This window comes from Zonotrichia leucophrys, chromosome Z, assembly GCF_028769735.1.
Source record: "Zonotrichia leucophrys gambelii isolate GWCS_2022_RI chromosome Z, RI_Zleu_2.0, whole genome shotgun sequence".
Taxonomy (NCBI): Eukaryota; Metazoa; Chordata; class Aves; order Passeriformes; family Passerellidae; genus Zonotrichia; species Zonotrichia leucophrys.
Genome location: NC_088200.1, coordinates 48,740,437 through 48,758,099, shown reverse-complemented (window position 1 = coordinate 48,758,099; position 17,663 = coordinate 48,740,437). Strand labels below are relative to the sequence as shown.

Here is a 17,663-nt window from a genome sequence, read left to right as displayed (position 1 = left end):
ATAGCAGTCTTACTTGAACTGAAAAGTGATTCACTCATTTAAAAAAAATGGAGGAAGGACAAGAGTGGGGAGCACTGATTTTATTTTTCATCCTTTTTTTCCTGAGTTTTGATCACAACATAGCAATAGCTATAGTTTTCTTATAGGCCAGAGTCTTGTTATAGTGTCTGCAATTTTGTAAGTTGTATAGCCAAAAAGTCCACAATATCACAGATCAGGAAACAATGCATATACTTACAGTGATGCTATCTTCATTCTCTTTGTTGGAAACATCCGTTGAAGTGATTTGATTACTGTTATTTGTGGCATCTCCAAGATCATTAGGTGTGGTTTCATACTCTTAAGAAAGGAAAAAGTGTCGCTTTTATAACTTCATAACTTTGATGGGGAAATGCTTTTTCTATATTATTTCTGCTCTGTAAGATGGTAAGGCCACTATCAGCTTTAGGAATTTAAGCTCTTTAGACACAATTCATAATTGCTAAAGAAGTTGAAATGTTTTGGAAGGAATCACTGTGGCATGTAATTGAACAAATGTGCTGAGACTGACAAACACACAAAAAAAAAATCTACATCATAATGTGCATCCCTACTGGAAACACTAGAGTTAAATGCGAACTTCATCCATAGAGCTATTTTTATGTGCTTCTGACTTCCCATTAAAAATGAAAGACTGCCCTCTACACTGAACTTCACCAGCCTTGTATTCAGTCAAATATAGGACAGTCTTAGAAAATAGCTTGAGCGCTTTTGTTTTGCTGAAAAGAACTTGGCAGATGGGTCTCAAACCATCTTACTAATATAAAATGTGAAATAGCTGTTTTCATTTGTTTGATAAACAATTTAAAAAAAAATTATATGCAAAGAGGTTACAGTTTAACATTGCTATCATACTGTTAAACCATTAAAACTTAAAGTGCCTGAGATGGTATGAAGAAATTTGATTGGTTTATCAAAATAATTGCACTAATATGGCTGCAGGGACAAAATCAGAACTATTCCATGCAAAGACTGATCATGGCTCAATTATTTATAAGAACTTCAAAATAAAACACAGATATTCAAAATAAAACACAGAGTCCATGATCTCCTGAAAAAATTATTCAAATGAGAGAAAAAAATAGTAAAATGTTATATGTATGAAGTTAAGATAAACATGCATTAAAATAAAATTTTAAAATGCATTTATTTAATTACTACATCTGTAATAAATGTACACAAAACATTTTAATTTCATGACTGTAATGTATGCAGATGAAAGAAACAAAGGACAATAACTGCACCTATAATAAAATACACCTCCAGCATCGTAATTTAAATTTGCAATTAAATAGGTGTTTCTTTACATGTTTTGATTAAAATCAGTGCCATAAACCTGCAGATGAAATCTTAAATGTGAATTTGAAAAAGCTCCTGATAACTACAGTGGCACAAGCATTTCTGAGCATAGAGCTCCAGCTGAGCAAGAACAGGGAGGGCTTGCACCTAAGCACTATTCTCCTTTAGCTCCCAAGGCCAATTTGGAGAGCTCAGCTGGCAGTGTTAGTAAGAACTTGCACTGGGCTTTTGATCTTCAGGCATGCAAGGACACATTTGCTTTCTGCAAAGCACTTGCAGGCTGCAGATTTTTTTTTTTGGTACAGGAAGCTGTCAGCTACCTCTGGCACCAGCGCTACAGTCAGCACAGTCAGGATGTCTAAACAACTCACACAGTCTATTTTGGCTCTAAACTATGCATGCCAAAGGACAGGACTCTTTCAAGACAAAATACGTATTAAATTCACAGAGCTTTCAAGAGAAAAAAAATTAATTCCCTGATCTTTTACCGCTTGAATTCTCCAACTTTGCACTGCATCTCTGTGTGTGTATTTTACCATGCAGCAAATTTAGAGCACCAGCAACAGGAGAACGAACAGCATTCCTTGCTCATCCAGTTAGCACAATAGCTGCCTGAATGGCTCACCTGCACAAGCAGCCTGGACTTTCGGACCAGGCTCTGTGCTGACCCTCTGTCACTGTGAGTACATCCTCTGCTAGAGAAGAGGAGGAGACTTCGAATTCATTATCTGCAGGCAAAGCCTACTTTATAACAAGTACTTCCGTCCAAAAAATTTAGGCTTCCTTCACAACTAGCTTGGAAAATATTCACAAAGATGGCTTTGGCCAACCATCTATTTATTATTGTTTTATAAGATTAACATATAAAACAAATATTTAGAGCCTTTGCTACTCTGACTTTGTAAAACAAACTTTGGAGAAGGAATTTTTTCTCCCAATTTCTCTTGTAAATAACAGCTGATACTATTTGTAGTTCTGTTTATGCTCAAGCCTTCTGCAAACTACTGGAAATCACACCCTAATGAGAATCACAGGTCTGGTCGGTGACTCCTCTGGGTGCCTTCTATGTTAAAATGGGCAAGAGCTAAGGTAGGTTACATTGGTATACTGCTGGTACGCTGACATTTCTTGCTGTCTAACTGTGAATCATTTGCATTTGAGGTATTGCCAGATCTTCAAAGCCTCTTGAAATGGGTGAATCCGGTAAGGAAAACACACGTGACAGCTACCCAGCACAAGCCAGACGATTTGAGTTGAATAAATTCTTGTTCATTTCACTATGAAATTCTGACATAGAGACTGAGCATTCCTACAGACAGGATAACGCCTTTTGACTCATGCTACATAAGGCTCATATTGCTCCAGGGGCAGGTTCTCTGGTGCTCTGTACCTCATGCAGCCACCAGTGACTAATAACCGCTGCAGTGATTTGCAGCTGATGCTGGCCAGTGTTTTACAGCCATCTCACAAACAAGGTGTATGGCAGCTGGGATAGACACAACATCACAGTCACATCAGCACCAGGGGGTCACTCTGCACAGTCATTCTGGGGTTTGGCAGATATGGGGCAGGTTGTCTCCCTCATGGTCACAACCACATGAGAAGAGGCATCATGGCATGAAAATAAGAACTCAGAGCCAAAGGAGCTGGCTTTGCACTCAATGTCCTGCTCAGACCCATGTGAGTCGGTTTATTTCTCTCAGTTAATTTCCAGATGGTGTCAGGACAGCATTCTTGCTTTGTCTTTTCCAAGAGGTGCCACAGAGGTGAGCTAGAGGCCATGCTTGCAGCAAGCAGTGCCCCATGCAGGCAGGACTCCCCTCAGCAAACTCAAAGTCATGCAGCCTGATGTCACCTCATCAGATCTTCTGATTTCTGTTGTGTGTTCAAAATACTTAACAAAAACATTTGGAAATCGCCTCACACACAAGGACAGCAGTTCCAAACAGCAGAAAGAACACCCAGAAATAAAGAGGAAGGCCACCTTCACCAGGACTAGGTCTTGCAGGCTGTGATCTGTTAGCAAAACTCAAAGCACACACCCCTCAGCAGAAACCCAGCCAAGTCAGTCAAAGCACAGGACTTACATGGCTAAAGCCATACACAGGCATCAGGACCTTGATAAAAGCTCAGAATCAAAATCTTCATGCATACAGCTTATATAATACAACACATGAAGAAACTGTGCAAACCATCACCACTTTCCCATCCCCAACACTCCCTTCTCCTTCTCCTCAAAAAAAAAAAAAAAAGATTTTGGAAAGAAAGGGAGGGGAAGCTATCCTTTGGAGTTTCTAAGCATTTGAAGTCAAATTGATGCTTCAATTGCACATTTGCTAAAGTTTAATGACGTGGAATGGAATCAAAGCAATAACATTTAGATCAGCTTTAGGTAACCTGAGTCATGGGCTATTTCATCCAAATAAAAAGTACTCCAAACAGGATCCAGCTTCAAGCTGTTTGTGTAAGAATTTTTCTACTCACCAGAAGTATACCAGAAATATTTTTGAAAACCAGACATTCGCTTTTCATTCTGCAGCTTCTATTTCAGTGCACACTGGCTTTCACTTGGTACATTTTGCCTAACTAAAAAACTAATGTGAACACTGTGTCATCAAAATCTCCCGGCACACACTCAGCTACCACTGAATTGATGGTCTGCTTATGCAAGAGAGATTAAGGGAAGGAACAAATGAGCGGACAGAGCAAAATAAATTGCCTACAGGAAAACTTACTTGCGCCAACTTCATTTCTAAGTGGGATTTAGGGGTACATTTTTGGAGGCAAAACAAGTATGGAATCATCCCTGAAAAAATAAATTAAGTTGTATAAAGAGAAATCACAAACTCTCTTTCCTCCAAGAGATGCCTCCAAAAGGTTCACAAAATCTCATGTCTGTGAACTACATCACACAGCTGTCATCCTACAGGATCAACCCATTTATAGCAGTGGATTTATGCTTCTCCTAATGTGAATCAAAAGCAGCATAGTAAGTAAAACATTGTATTGTCATCTCATACGCTAAATATAAGGCTGGAGAACCAAAACCACAAAGTACCTTTCAGAGCTGTATCATTCTATGTGACATTTCAATTTAATGAGCCTAACATTTGAACTTTTAATGTTTCAGTTCCTTCATTTCTATTATTAAAATAAAAGAAAATCAAATATATACCATAAACGTCTGGATCCAAAATTGGGCCATTACCTGTACATGGAAAAGAGAAAAAAAAAAAAAAGAAAGAAAAGCTTTGTAAATAAATTGCAAATTCTGGAAGAATAAAAATTTCTTTATAATAGTTTTAAGAGTTGACTTTATTTGCCATAGAGATCATAAGTATCTACGTAAACGCAAATCAGCATCAATAACTGCAGTCTGTTAATTACGTTTACAACCATCTTAGAGTTTTTCCAAAGGTTAATATTTTGCTTCATGTCATGTGTGCACACAACACTAATTCTGGCAAGGGCAAGTGTTATTTCACAACTGGGTAAAATACTAGTTCTACTTTCCACTATCAATACAAATATATATATATATATATATGGAATGAGTGTTACAATAACTATTCCTGCTGAAAAATCAAAGGTAAAACTTTCCCTGAATTCAAGTGGAAGCAGATTTCACAGAGTTTTAACAAACACTGATTTGTACCTGATTTAAGAAATTATGCTATTGTATCATTTAAGAAATTATGCTATTGTATCATTGTGTTAGCAAACCATTTTAAGCTATGAGCTGGCAAGACAAAGGCTTAGAAATGGCCTAAGCATCACTATTTTATTCACTCTGTAAAAGGATGCTTCCAAGAAGCCTGGTGCACAGCTGACACACAGACAGAACTCTTACTGAAAGAGTCAGATGTCTTAGAAACCAGACTTTACATTAGCAAATGGATACCTGTCTAGTCTACACTTCTCTAAACTTTACTGGTTCCTCTTTGCAGTTTTTTCTAATTACTTACTGCATGTGCGTAAGGTTTAGCACATAAGTGAGTAAAATGCACAGAACAGCCACAGAAATCAGCGAATTGTTATCAAAGTTTTGCAAGACACCTGTGTTGTGTTTGAACATACCCATTCATTCTGATCTATAATGTACCTCTAGCATAGTTTATGTAGTAGGCTTGTAGTTATCTCTTCCATATTTTTTCTATCTACTTTTGCAGGCTTGGAAATAAAATTAACAAATAATTAAAATCTCTAAGGTTTAATGCAACTTCAATAAACACAATTCTGTTTATACTACTATATAGTAAATCCATAGCAGTAGTATCACAGAGGCACAATGCCACAGTGAAGTAAATGCAGAACACCATTGCTAACAGCACAGGAACCTGCTGAAAATACCAGTAGCAACCCATCTGTAGAATGAAAACAGAATATTAGGCTTATTTTTAAATGCACTTGAAGATATCCCAGTCTCTAGGGATATATGCCAATAGATCCCATGAGAACTGTCATGTCAATTTTTGCAGAAATAAATAACCAGTGAAGAAAGCCTGACTATCTATCCTCAAGTAATCTGACCAGAGATTTTTGTCCACAAAAGTTCATTAATTCAGTTTTCCAGTGTAGAACATCCAGCAGCAGAAAAACAGTATTTCTAACTCACCTTCTGTAATCTGAAGTGGAACAAAAACCCCAAGCAACCAAAAACTTCTAGTCCTTTATGAGTTAAACTCCTAGTCATTTATGAGTTAAATGTCTACATTTTTGTTTCTATTCACTAGAATTAGGATAAACTAAGAAGGTTAGTTAACTCCTTAACTCCCTTAACTCCTCCCAGACATATAAAATATGAAGTCATCAATTCCATTAGAATATCTTTTATCTAATTAACACTTCAAATGAAGCTACAACAATCAAAATGGTGGACAAACCCCAAATTTTTGTTTAGTATTACTTTTTCTATTTAGCACATAGAAACATACCAACTTAATCATCAGTTGAAGTTATTTTAACATTAAACTTCACCACAGTCCTTTTGTACATTTACACACAATTATTTTCAACGCCAAGAGCAGAATGACACCTTTGTTTTGGCACCCATTAGAAGAGGTTGTTGAATAAATGAGCTATCAAGAGCCTTGTCCTATTCACTCATCTTTACAAACTAAACCAACTACACTTGGATTGTTTTCTTCTTTCTTTATAAATTTGGCATTTCCAAAATAAAGCAGCAGCAAGAGACTCAATCCAAAAACATACTTCTGCAAAAAACATTTTATGCTGCACAAGCAATATCCTACTTCTAAGGCATATTTAGCATATTCTTTTGCTTTGACCAGATATATGTGACTTGGACTCATTCAGCTGAATTTTAATGTAGAGAGTTAGTAGATGAATAAATTTAATTAAAAAATATCTATTATTGGTAAAAATGTCTCCCTCATTCACTAGCCATTTTGGATCATGTTCTATGAGAACAGCCCCCAGAATAAACCATGACCATTTTGTGCTTACTGTTCACAGCAGTTAGGCTCAAATCATCAAGTCACTCTCAGCAAGAATTGGAAACCAAGAACTTTTGCAGACTAAATATAGTTAAAAACTCAGCTTGTAAAACATTAATTCTTCCACATCTTCACACTTAAAACAAATTCGTAATTCGCAGCATTAACTTGGGTATCATTAGCACAACCAAAATCCCGCAATGGTACATGGTTTCCTCTCTTTCATGCCTGCAATCTCAGACAAGTGAAAATAGTCCTTCAAGAAGCATGCTGAGAGTTAGGATCATCTTAGCACAAATTACATGATCATCATGTTTGATCCAGCTCTGGAAGTGGACTATTACACTATTGATGTAGAACATGCTTCAGACATATACATTTACTTTGGGTAGGCAAGTGGATTATAGGTGAGGGAATTTTTAGATTTTCTTTTTCTTTTTTTTTTTTGTTTATCTTCAGAGAATTTGTTCAAGTGATGCAATAACCAGAGAATCAGTTTAAAGCTCAGTGAGTATACCCCACCCCATGAAACATCAGGACTGGTATTTAATTCAGTCATGAAGACATGAAAATGAACATAATGCCAGGGTGTGGGCCTTAATCTTTATGCTTCAGTGTACAATATGTGGGCCAAAAGAAGAAACTGCACAGTAATGACAGCACAGAAAAAGCCTTTTAAGGATTTGAAAAAGCCTGACAGTGCTTTAAATAGAAATAGTATAGAACAAAAATTGTAATATGATGCATTTGCTTTTATGCGAGCTTCAGTGGAGGAGACAACAATGCTGTGATGTTTTCTGAAGCTCGGTTCCATGATTCTTGCAGGAGAAAACTAAAAACAGTATTGAGGAGGCTAAGTAGCTAAGCCATTTCCCCTGTTGTTAATTTTTAAGACTGGTTTGGTGCCATCCACTATGCATGAACTAATTTCTGATGCAGTTACATCCTGTCTACACATAGTCCCTTTTCCTCTATACTCTTCTTGTGAAGAGTATACTCCACCACAGATCTTGGGAAATTATTAAATAATACAACACAGTTTATATTGGTAGACTTACATTCTATATGAATATAAAAGGGATGGAAAAAATAAATCATGTTTACTTTCTAAATTAGAGAATAGCTACAGTTCTATTTACTGTGGACAGAAACATAAAGAAAAAAACAGGATAGGAAAGGGATTTGGATCAAAGACCAAAAAAATAATTATAAAATCACCTAATGTATTACAGGAAGCTGATGCTCTGTTAGAAAATGAAGCCGGATTTATATTAAATAATTAGGCTGTAAGAGAACTTCCACTGTACACAGAACACCACGAGGTGAACTGTTTTTTTGAATAATGAAAATGCAGTATTAGGGGACACCAGTAGCTGAAACCATGGCATTTTTCTGTAGTGAGTCACTTTAAGAAAGAACTTCAGAGAAAACAGAGGAGAGGAGCAGTGAGCACAGTGGGAGTAAATCAAGCCCGGTTTTATCAGCTCTTCGTCATCTCCGAAGGATGGGAAAGCAAAAGACCTACCATCTCTCTCCCCATTTCAGCAAACTGAGTTGAAAGGGTAAAAATGAAATACTGACCATATTTTTGTGGTCTGTGGCCTGAGATGTAGGAAGAGAATTTAAATATTCACAATTTTTTCTTTTCAATCAGATAACATTACAGAGCACTGCTGTTTTATAAAAGAATAAAGGCAACTATTTATACCACATGGTCAAAAAGCCAAAGATACATACAGTCTCATATTTGAGGTATGACTGTGCAATTATCTGCACAAGATGACACTTCTATTTCTACTCCAAATGTACAAGGTCCACTCAGAGTTTTCTTCCATATGCTCCAATAGGCTTGCACATACAGTGGCTGCTATTACAGCCACTTCATGAATGGCTTTGAAGATGTGGGAAAAGATCAAACCACAGTGAACAACAATCACTTACAGTAGTCCCTGCAATTCAGTGAGCTAGTCCACCTTGAGCCTACCCACATAGTATTTAGAAATGGCGAGGAGGAATCTTTAGAGCAACTGAAGCAGCAATCTCCTTGAATGCTGATACTACTAGCAATATAGGTGCCTGGCTGCCACCTAGACAAAGGGCAAAAATTGGACACCAAAAATGGCTGTTAAGGTCTGAGACCTTATCCATCCTCCTCCTGGGTTACTTGTTTTTGCTCCAGTTCCCTCTGGTCCCAAAACAACACATTATCATGAACTCACATATCTGCACAATCAATTTTCCAGCAAGGCACTAGATGCCACACAAACATGCTCTACATCCTTGAGCACACTACTTAGTCTACTTAGTTCCATTCATATGCAGTACAGCAAGTTAAAGAGGGGCTGAAGTGGAACTCAGTGCTTTTCAGGGTAAGAACTGGGACTTGGGAAAACTTCAGAAACAGCAACTTTCCATTAGCCTTGGCTGGCAGGGAGGATGGTTACTCAAAGAGAAGATTTACAGAGTACTGGCATGACTGTCCTTCAGAAGCAATAAACAAGAAGAAAATGCTCAAGAAAAGCATTATTTTGCAAGTAATATTGAAGACATTCATTCAGAGAAAAGAAAGTTCTATAAAAACCTTTCTCCAAAATAATTAAACTGGCCAAAAGCACTATTTCACCACTTTCATCAACTTGCAATTGCTAGCATTAAAAAAAAAAAAACCACCACACTCACCATCTCCAGGCACTGACATGAAATGAGCATCAACCCGTTTTTCATCCTCTCCATAATCGTTCTTTGCCAGTAAGGTGTAAGCACCATTATTCAGGTGTGTAGGATTGTCCAGCTGAAGGCAGCCATGGTATTCACTTTGATTGATAACATGTATTTTAGTACAGATGTATTCAGACTCATTCAGTACAGCTCCTTCATAAAACCACTGCAATGTGGGCTTAGGGTTCCCTTTCACAGTGAATGGAATACACCAGTGGTGGTCCGGAGTCGGAGACTCAATAAATGTGATATTTGGTGCAACTATATTGGAAAAAAGAGTGAAGAACATCAGAATATTCTGAATGTGTCCTTCCTCCCTTCCCTCCCTCCCTTCCTTCCTCCCTCCCAAGTTCTCCTGAAGTACTTTCCATTCACCAGTACAAAACCATGTTACTAGATGGAATGGAACCTATTGGAAGGATACCCACACACAGGAACATACCTGCTCTGTCTAGAGTATTATGCTGAACTGAACTGAAGCCACTGTTTAGAAAGTCATAAAACAAACTAGTTTCAAAGACAGAAAATGTGTTAAATCACTTCAAATGTGTAAGGTGTGAGAACTTCAGTTACTGGACCCCTTAGAAGGAGGAGAAAGACATTTTAGTTTTACTTTTCTCAAAAGACTGCATAAGAGTGATGAAGGAAGACAGCAGTATTAAGCAGTATTGAAAATATTTAAAATTGGCCAAAGCAAGTACTACTGGAAAGACACTCAGCTAAGAATCCAGATTTACAGATTATTTTCTTAACACAATCAATGACAACACAGATTACTTAATTCTCTAGATTATTCTGTCAGGGAAAAAAAATTCTTTACTATCCATATTCCTTGATCAAATCTGCTAAATACCTCAAGTTTACAGACCTCTACTGTTTCCCTCAAGAGATTATTCCAACACCTCATCCATTATTTTCCTTTATTTTAATTCTTAACTAAATCAAATTTCTTCTAGTTATACTCTCTTTTATCACCCATAACAGTGCCAAGCTCAGAATTTCATTTACACTCTTTACACATTTCTAGTTTATGTTCGTTCCCATAGTTATTAGATATCCAATTTCAACCTACAAACCCACATCTATAGTGGTTTTTTTTCTAGTTTACTCCACCATAAGGACATGCTGAGCAAAATTTGAGATCTCCAAAATGTTCCATTCCCATCTTCAATTAAGCAGAGGGTTGCAACTTGTGAAAACATGCTCTGTAGCTCATGTCAAATGAATTCAGCCTGGAGCTCAGAGTTAAGAAACCAGTGCTTCTCTGCACTATATACCCCTTCTGCCTTCCTTGGCCCTGAGAAACAACTATTCAAAGCTACAACAAATAAATTTACATCTGGCCATACAAACATTGAACAAATTAGTTGTTGTTTTAGGTAGTAAGAACACAAACATGTAGTCTTGTATAATTCTACTAGCCTTTGCAATTCACACTTTGCAATTGCTAAGACAGTGTGCATGTACATACACACCATTACAACCTTCCCACACTGACAGTGCTGTTCAGTAGTCAGCATTTTAGACCTTTACTTACAGACTCTTAACTGGAAGACAAAGCAGTCAGAAATACACTTTTTGCAGAACACAGAGCTGAAAAATAAATGCAACAATGCTGACTGGACTACTCCTACATTAACTGCAGTAGACAGTTCACACACCTTAAGGGTTTTCATTTCAACAGCCTGAAGGTCCAAAAAATACTTAGAAGAGTTCCTGCCAAGACAGTTTAGCCTCCAGGTCTGTATGGAGGCCCACATACGTACAGAATACCGTAAGCTCAGCGGAGGCTTGGTCCTCTCCCACAATGTTCTCTGCTACACAGGAAATCTCCAGTCCACTATCCATTGATGAGACATTCTTGATGGTGAGAGAGGCAGGGTTCTTATTTGTGTCACTCTGAAAATTATCAGAAAAACATGTATGCGTCAACCACAGCATTAAGAACAAAGGAGAGGGAGGGAATTACTGGCCACAGCTGAATGGCATTTTCGTTTTCCATTCCTTTTAGCTCTATCTGTCCATAATTAATCAAAGTCTTATTTTAATGCCTTATCCAAACAGACATAAAACACATACAGAACCAATTCTAACAGTCAGTGGCAGCAGATTCAAAGCTGCAAAGTCCTGCTACAAATACTGCACTCAACCATGTTTCTGCCCTGTCACTTCCAGTCTGTGCCCTTTTTTTACCACTTTATACCCTCTACACAAATGTTTTTTCCCCTCTAATCATATATCCTTGCTCATCCCTCTCTCCTACTTCATGACTGATCTATCTCTGCCTGTTCTCTAGAATGTTTTCTTCCTGCCTACATTCTGTCCAATCCTTGCTTTACTCACCCTTTTCTCTCTTTCCTTTAAATTCATGCTTGACATCTCTTCCACTGCTGCCTTCTGAGCCCTATTGTATCTTGACATGTTTTCTATCTTCTTCTTAAGCAAATTTCTTTCGAAAGCTTCCTTTTCTCAAGAAACCTTCCACAAGAAACTGCGTATCTTCTACTACCTAAACTATTGCCTAAGTGCTGTTTTATGTGTTTAAGAACAAGCTAATTAAGGTAAGAATGATGATTCTTAAAAATCTTGATTCTTATGATCTTTAGAAATCTGAGTGTCTATCTACAATCTTAAAAAACATACTGACTTTGCAGCTATGTCACACTGGCTAAAAAAATATGACTGAATTACCCCCTCACACAAAAAGCACTAGTAAAGCTAGTTGTTTGTCTGATGTTAATAAATCAGGCCCTTCATACGATCACCAAATAATTATTATTTCTGTATTTGAATTTTTCATAAAGAGCTAAGCTACTTTGTTAAACTGGAAAGGAACCAAAACACCCCCCCCAAAAAACCCCAATTATGATCATTTTTAAAACTACTTTTGAGGTACTTTTTGTAATGTACGCTGTCAGTGCTACAGACAGCACAAACAAGTAACTCACTATAATTGTAAAACCACAGCAACTTTTGGTGGCAGTCAACAGGAATATGTGGGAACACTCCTGCATACAGTCCTGTGCAAACAGAATTTTGAAGCTTGAGATGATAGCCTAACTCCACACAAGTTCAATGTCCCTTCGGCCTCAGTGCGGCAGCAGGGGAGGCAGGTGGAAAAGCAAACACCCCTTCACACATTTTCCTAGTTTGCAATTCTCAGAGCTGAACAGTGCTCAAAGCTGGACTGACAGCAGAGAGGATGAAACACAGGTTCAGGGCTGAAACCTACAGCAAGAAAAATCTAAACAACATCAGTCAAAATATCCATCAACACAGAAACTCAGAAAACAAAAGTTAGATTTGCAGAACTAAAACCTAGTTTTAACTCTTAAAAGAGATAACGTCCCTCTTTTAAAAGAGATGAGAGGAAACAGTTAAAAGAAGCATACAAGATGAAGAACAGGAAGGCAGAAACTGAGATACAGGAGTGAAAGAAAAGAAACAAAAAGCAACACTTACAGAAAAGGATAGTTGAGAATCACAAATAAGGTCTAAAAGGCTCATGCTCTTCTGCTACTGAAAACACTGCTGTGCTCCATGGCTGTTTGTAGTCAGCCTATATTATAAGCCCCTCTACAACAGCATGATCAAGTTATGCCAGAATACTCATGGAAAACTTGAAGCAAACTGATCATGGCACTTCAAAGATGTTAAGGGTTAAAAAAATTAGGTGATCTCACTTTTTGAACAGAGTCCCACATTTCTTTTGGCTCCTAAAATTAAAACTTTTAAAAAATTTTGAAAACGAGTGGAACTTGGCAGAGGTTCCCCACAGTGTTTTAATTTCTTGTTCTCAATGACGACTGATGCCTTGATGCCTTTGGGGAGTTTTACAGATCAGAGAAAATTTTTAAAATACAACCAGAGCTTTGCAGAACTCTTATGAAAGCTGGAATGAAAGACAGACTACTTAAATTCTGTACAAGCCTGATATACTGAACTTTGGTAAGAAAATATTAAAACTATGAAAATCAAGAGGTCCTGTCTCCTCCTCGCTGCAGGAAGAGTTTTGAAAGTACACTTCCCACAGCTTGTACAGACCAAGAAGCTTAACACAGTGTGCACCATCATGACTATAGGAAAGCAAATGCCATAAAATTATAATAAACATAAATTTTTCCTATTGTGAAATAATAGCAGTTTATGAAGTCTGCAGCTCCTTATATGCTCCTCCTTTTTCAATATTTCCATCAGAATGGACTTAAGCAGCACACAGTCTACAGAAACAAAAAATAAAAATATAAAGAGCCTAGTAAATAAAATTTCCCCACCTAGATGGTTTTAATGAGGAAAGATATTTATATATCATTAAAAAAAAAAAACCAAAACAAAACAAAGCCAACCTGACCATATCTTAAGTACAATCTTCAATTTCAAGGCTTTCTGATGCTGCTAAGTGTGTTGAAGAAAAATTAAACAAGCCACAAAATGTTTACAACCACATTCCAACACACTAAGTTATGAAATTAAAATACAATATAATTACAGATCCAAAGTTTTTTTCACAATCAGTATAGATTGGATTTAGTCTCTGTACGCGGGTATCAATCATAATAAAAAAATGCTTGCATTCCAGTATTCCAATTCACATTACCTCCAAAAATTTACATTACTCTCATTTACAAGTGAACATCCAAAAAACCAGAGTGTAAATGAGAAACTTGAGAAAAAAATGTCTGCCATTCCCTAAAAGCACTGCCATAGCCACCCTTGATTGAAAGTAACTGGAAAATAAATGTCATCCCAATATTAAATTTCTATTTGAACTTTTAATAGAAAGTTAACTAGAGCTGGACATGAAACTTCATTCCATCCTTCAGCAGGTGTCTGCTGAATTGTCACATATTTGAATATAAACCTTACCTCATGGTTGGAAACAAGATTAGTTACCACCCAGGACACATTTGGGGGTGGCCCGCCAGTAGTGTCACAGTACAGCGTGATGCTCTTTCCTTCCACCACGGTGATGTTGTAATTGCTTAAGTTTGCTGAGGGCAAGTCTGTGATAGAAACAACAGCACAAAAACCCAACATGTATTTGTATTTGACAGAATAGACACCATGCAAATCTAAGCAAACAATACCTCAAATATTCATTGTAGTCGGTACTACTTAGTCAGACAGTACAAACGGCATCTTTGGAAATAAAAAAGTATAATCTTTTGCTGCTATGTATTTTCTGCACCTCCTCTACTTCACATCCTAAGAAAACATTACTGCATATGGAAATACATTAACTAGTTAATTACTGCATATGGAAATACATTAACTAGTTAATTATACAGGAATATATGTCAGGTGCACAAACAGAAATTACCTTAACTTCAAAATGAAAAAAACCCTCTTCCTTTACTCTTTAAAACTGGATATTGTATCTGTTTCTTTATAACATCTACAAAGCAACCTCTGGGTTTCACTGATGTTGTGGTATTTCCACTGTTCTTCACAACACTAACAGGAAAATCCTATTAGCTCCCAGTATCCCGCAAGAGACTGAAGCCCTCCTCTCATACAGAGACATAGCTCAGAGCAAACAGGGCAAAACCTAGAACTTAAGCTCAAAAAGAGGAGAACAGAGTACTTAATGGATTGAACTAGAGAAGGGAAAGGACAGAAGAGAGGGTTAACATTTGCACAGGGCTTTACTCAAGGCACATCAACTGATTTTTCTATTGTCCTCAGAAAAGCAGAAAAGCAGTGAGATACACTCATGAGGAAACAAGACCAGGTTTTACAAGAATTAGAACTCCCCCTCCATCTTACAGAGTTATAAATCACTCTGTGCTCTGTTTTAAGGCATCCAAAGCAATGGGAACTTCCCAGAGTGTAAATTTTTGCAGAATGTTTACAAAACCATAAAGAAATACACAATTGCCCTCTCCAAAATAATACTAGCCATATCAGTAGATTTCAGGCACAGAGGGATTCACATTTTGTATTTATTTATGTAACAAATATTTATGCATCACTCTAGAAATAACATCCTTCTTAAAAGATACCGGGTCATCATTTGAATCTGCTACACTCTGCAAAGAGTCTTGTTCTCCTATATGAGGCATTTCACATCAACTGTTCCAGGCAAATTTTACTTGCAATTTATCATCTCAATAATCTGCTGTGCAGGACATTTATGCATTATTTTGCAATTAATTTTCTTTTTCTGAAACAGCAGCTCTCTCTGGTTGTGTTTTTTAGTTGAGATTACAGCAGTTTCAGCATGGACTTGGTGGTATAGAAGTTTAGCAGAGAAATTTTTCTTTATGTAAAAGGTCCTAAACAAATAAATAAGCATCAAATCACTGTGAACATATGCATATGATTGCTGGAGGTTCCACAGAAGCTAGATGTATTGGAAACCTCCCTTAAATTAGTTCAATAAAATATAACTGATTGGAAGCAATACAGAAAAGAAGATGAATAATTTTCCAGACAATGCTTTCCTGCCTAATAAGATTTGAAGATCAGCACAAGTACACGATAACTGCTCAGGCAATTCTCACAGTGTTTTAAGCAGTGTGGTAATATGATTCCCATTATAGGCATCATGGATTTCTTCTATTATATTCACTTTATAAGTCATGTGTTGAAGTTTATTGAGACAGAGCTGGGGAGTTTGTATGCCTTGATGCAGTAATCTGTTAGCGAAAGTAGCCATCTGCTCTAGCCTGCTGTGAATTCAGATCTCACCAGTGTCTGTCAACTAGCTGAGCAGGAAACAAAACTAATCTTAGGGAACATTTGGATATTAATTATGCTAGTTAGAGAACAAGGGGAGAAGTAATGAGATAATTTGCTTTATAAAGTTACACTTCCACAACACCTCTAAATACTATTCCAATTACTCTTGCCAGACCCGAACATGCAAGGAGAATAAAGATCCCCACTCTTCTTAACCCCACCACTTGGGAGGAGGTGTACATGATAGATTAGAATTACATTGTGCAAACTGGCACAGCTCCTACTAACACATCACTTCATGTGAAATCTCTCATGCAAGCAAAAACAAAAATAACTTTTGTCCCTTAGAGCTCTCCTTTAAATAGCTGTTAAGTTTTGAGACAACTTCTTCCTGCAATGTGTTTATTCATAGTATAAGCAACTGAAGTTTAATTCCTCTGGTACTGGCTCTGGTTCCCACTGAGAACTAGATCTAGTTATTTTTATTTGCAGAAGTCTGCACATGTCATGTTGGTGTTATATCTCTAATGGAAACAACTACATCATGCTGCATCCTGCTAGAAGGCTATAAAATAATAGCGCTTTTATAGTGTATGTTCATGAAGTTCTAAAAACCAATTGCAAGGCCCCTGCATCTAAAAAGCTACAAATGGAATGGAATGGAATGGAATGGAATGGAATGGAATGGAATGGAATGGAATGGAATGGAATGGAATTAGAATAGATTAGAAATCACATTATTGTGTGTGTTTTCTTTTACTCTTCTTCCCAGTCACAAGATGGGTGGAAAACCCAAGAATTGTCTCAGGATTCATTTTTTCTAGTTGGATATGTTGAGATAGTGTGCTTTAACTGTCAGGCTGATTTTGCTTTGCTTTCCAGTGGCACCAAGACTGCTCCACAGTAGAATCCACCTAGTTGAGATGTGGCTCTATTTGGGAAAAGCAAGACAGTCACATAAGGCCTCATCTAGACATGAGATACATTGCCTTTACCAGCAAAGCAATGACATTAAGCAGCAAAATCTGTACTGAAAAATAACTGCATGCTAAAAGAACACAATGGACCTTAACATACAGAAATGCTCTGTTTGTATGCCCAGTATAGTGTGAGACCATTTATATTGGCCAGTAACACTTTAACTCCTATAGAACTACATAAATAGCCAACCACACGGCCTTTATTCCTGAGCTGATTTGGTTAAATACAGTGGTTTAGGTAGTTGCCACTTTTGTTGACAGGGATGTACATTTTAAAGGACTTTGTAAACAGCAGTTGATACAACGTTAGCAGATAGCACAATCAAATATTTTTGTATACTGCCAGCATAGTAAGATTAGACTGTAGCATATGGGCCTCTACAAGGTAGACATGACATCATCCTTCCACAAGTTTCATCTTGGTATCTGTCAGACAGATTAATCCATGCCTCAAAACTCAAACCACAGTCTCTGTTCCAAACTTTGATAG

General features: G+C 37.2%; 1 protein-coding gene across 7 annotated transcripts in view; it reads right to left on the bottom strand.

Annotated features, from left to right (window-relative positions):
• Positions 1–17,663, bottom strand: part of NTRK2 (neurotrophic receptor tyrosine kinase 2) — a 196,459-nt gene that overhangs the window by 139,791 nt on the left and 39,005 nt on the right. For all 7 annotated transcript variants that reach the window (XM_064735249.1, XM_064735242.1, XM_064735243.1 and 4 more), the window contains exons 6-10: positions 14,379–14,515; positions 11,279–11,411; positions 9,474–9,773; positions 4,514–4,546; positions 239–339 (exon numbers count right to left, since the gene is read on the bottom strand). In XM_064735249.1, coding sequence (XP_064591319.1) covers positions 239–339; positions 4,514–4,546; positions 9,474–9,773; positions 11,279–11,411; positions 14,379–14,515 — 704 coding nt within the window. The remainder of the gene's footprint in view (positions 1–238; positions 340–4,513; positions 4,547–9,473; positions 9,774–11,278; positions 11,412–14,378; positions 14,516–17,663) is intronic.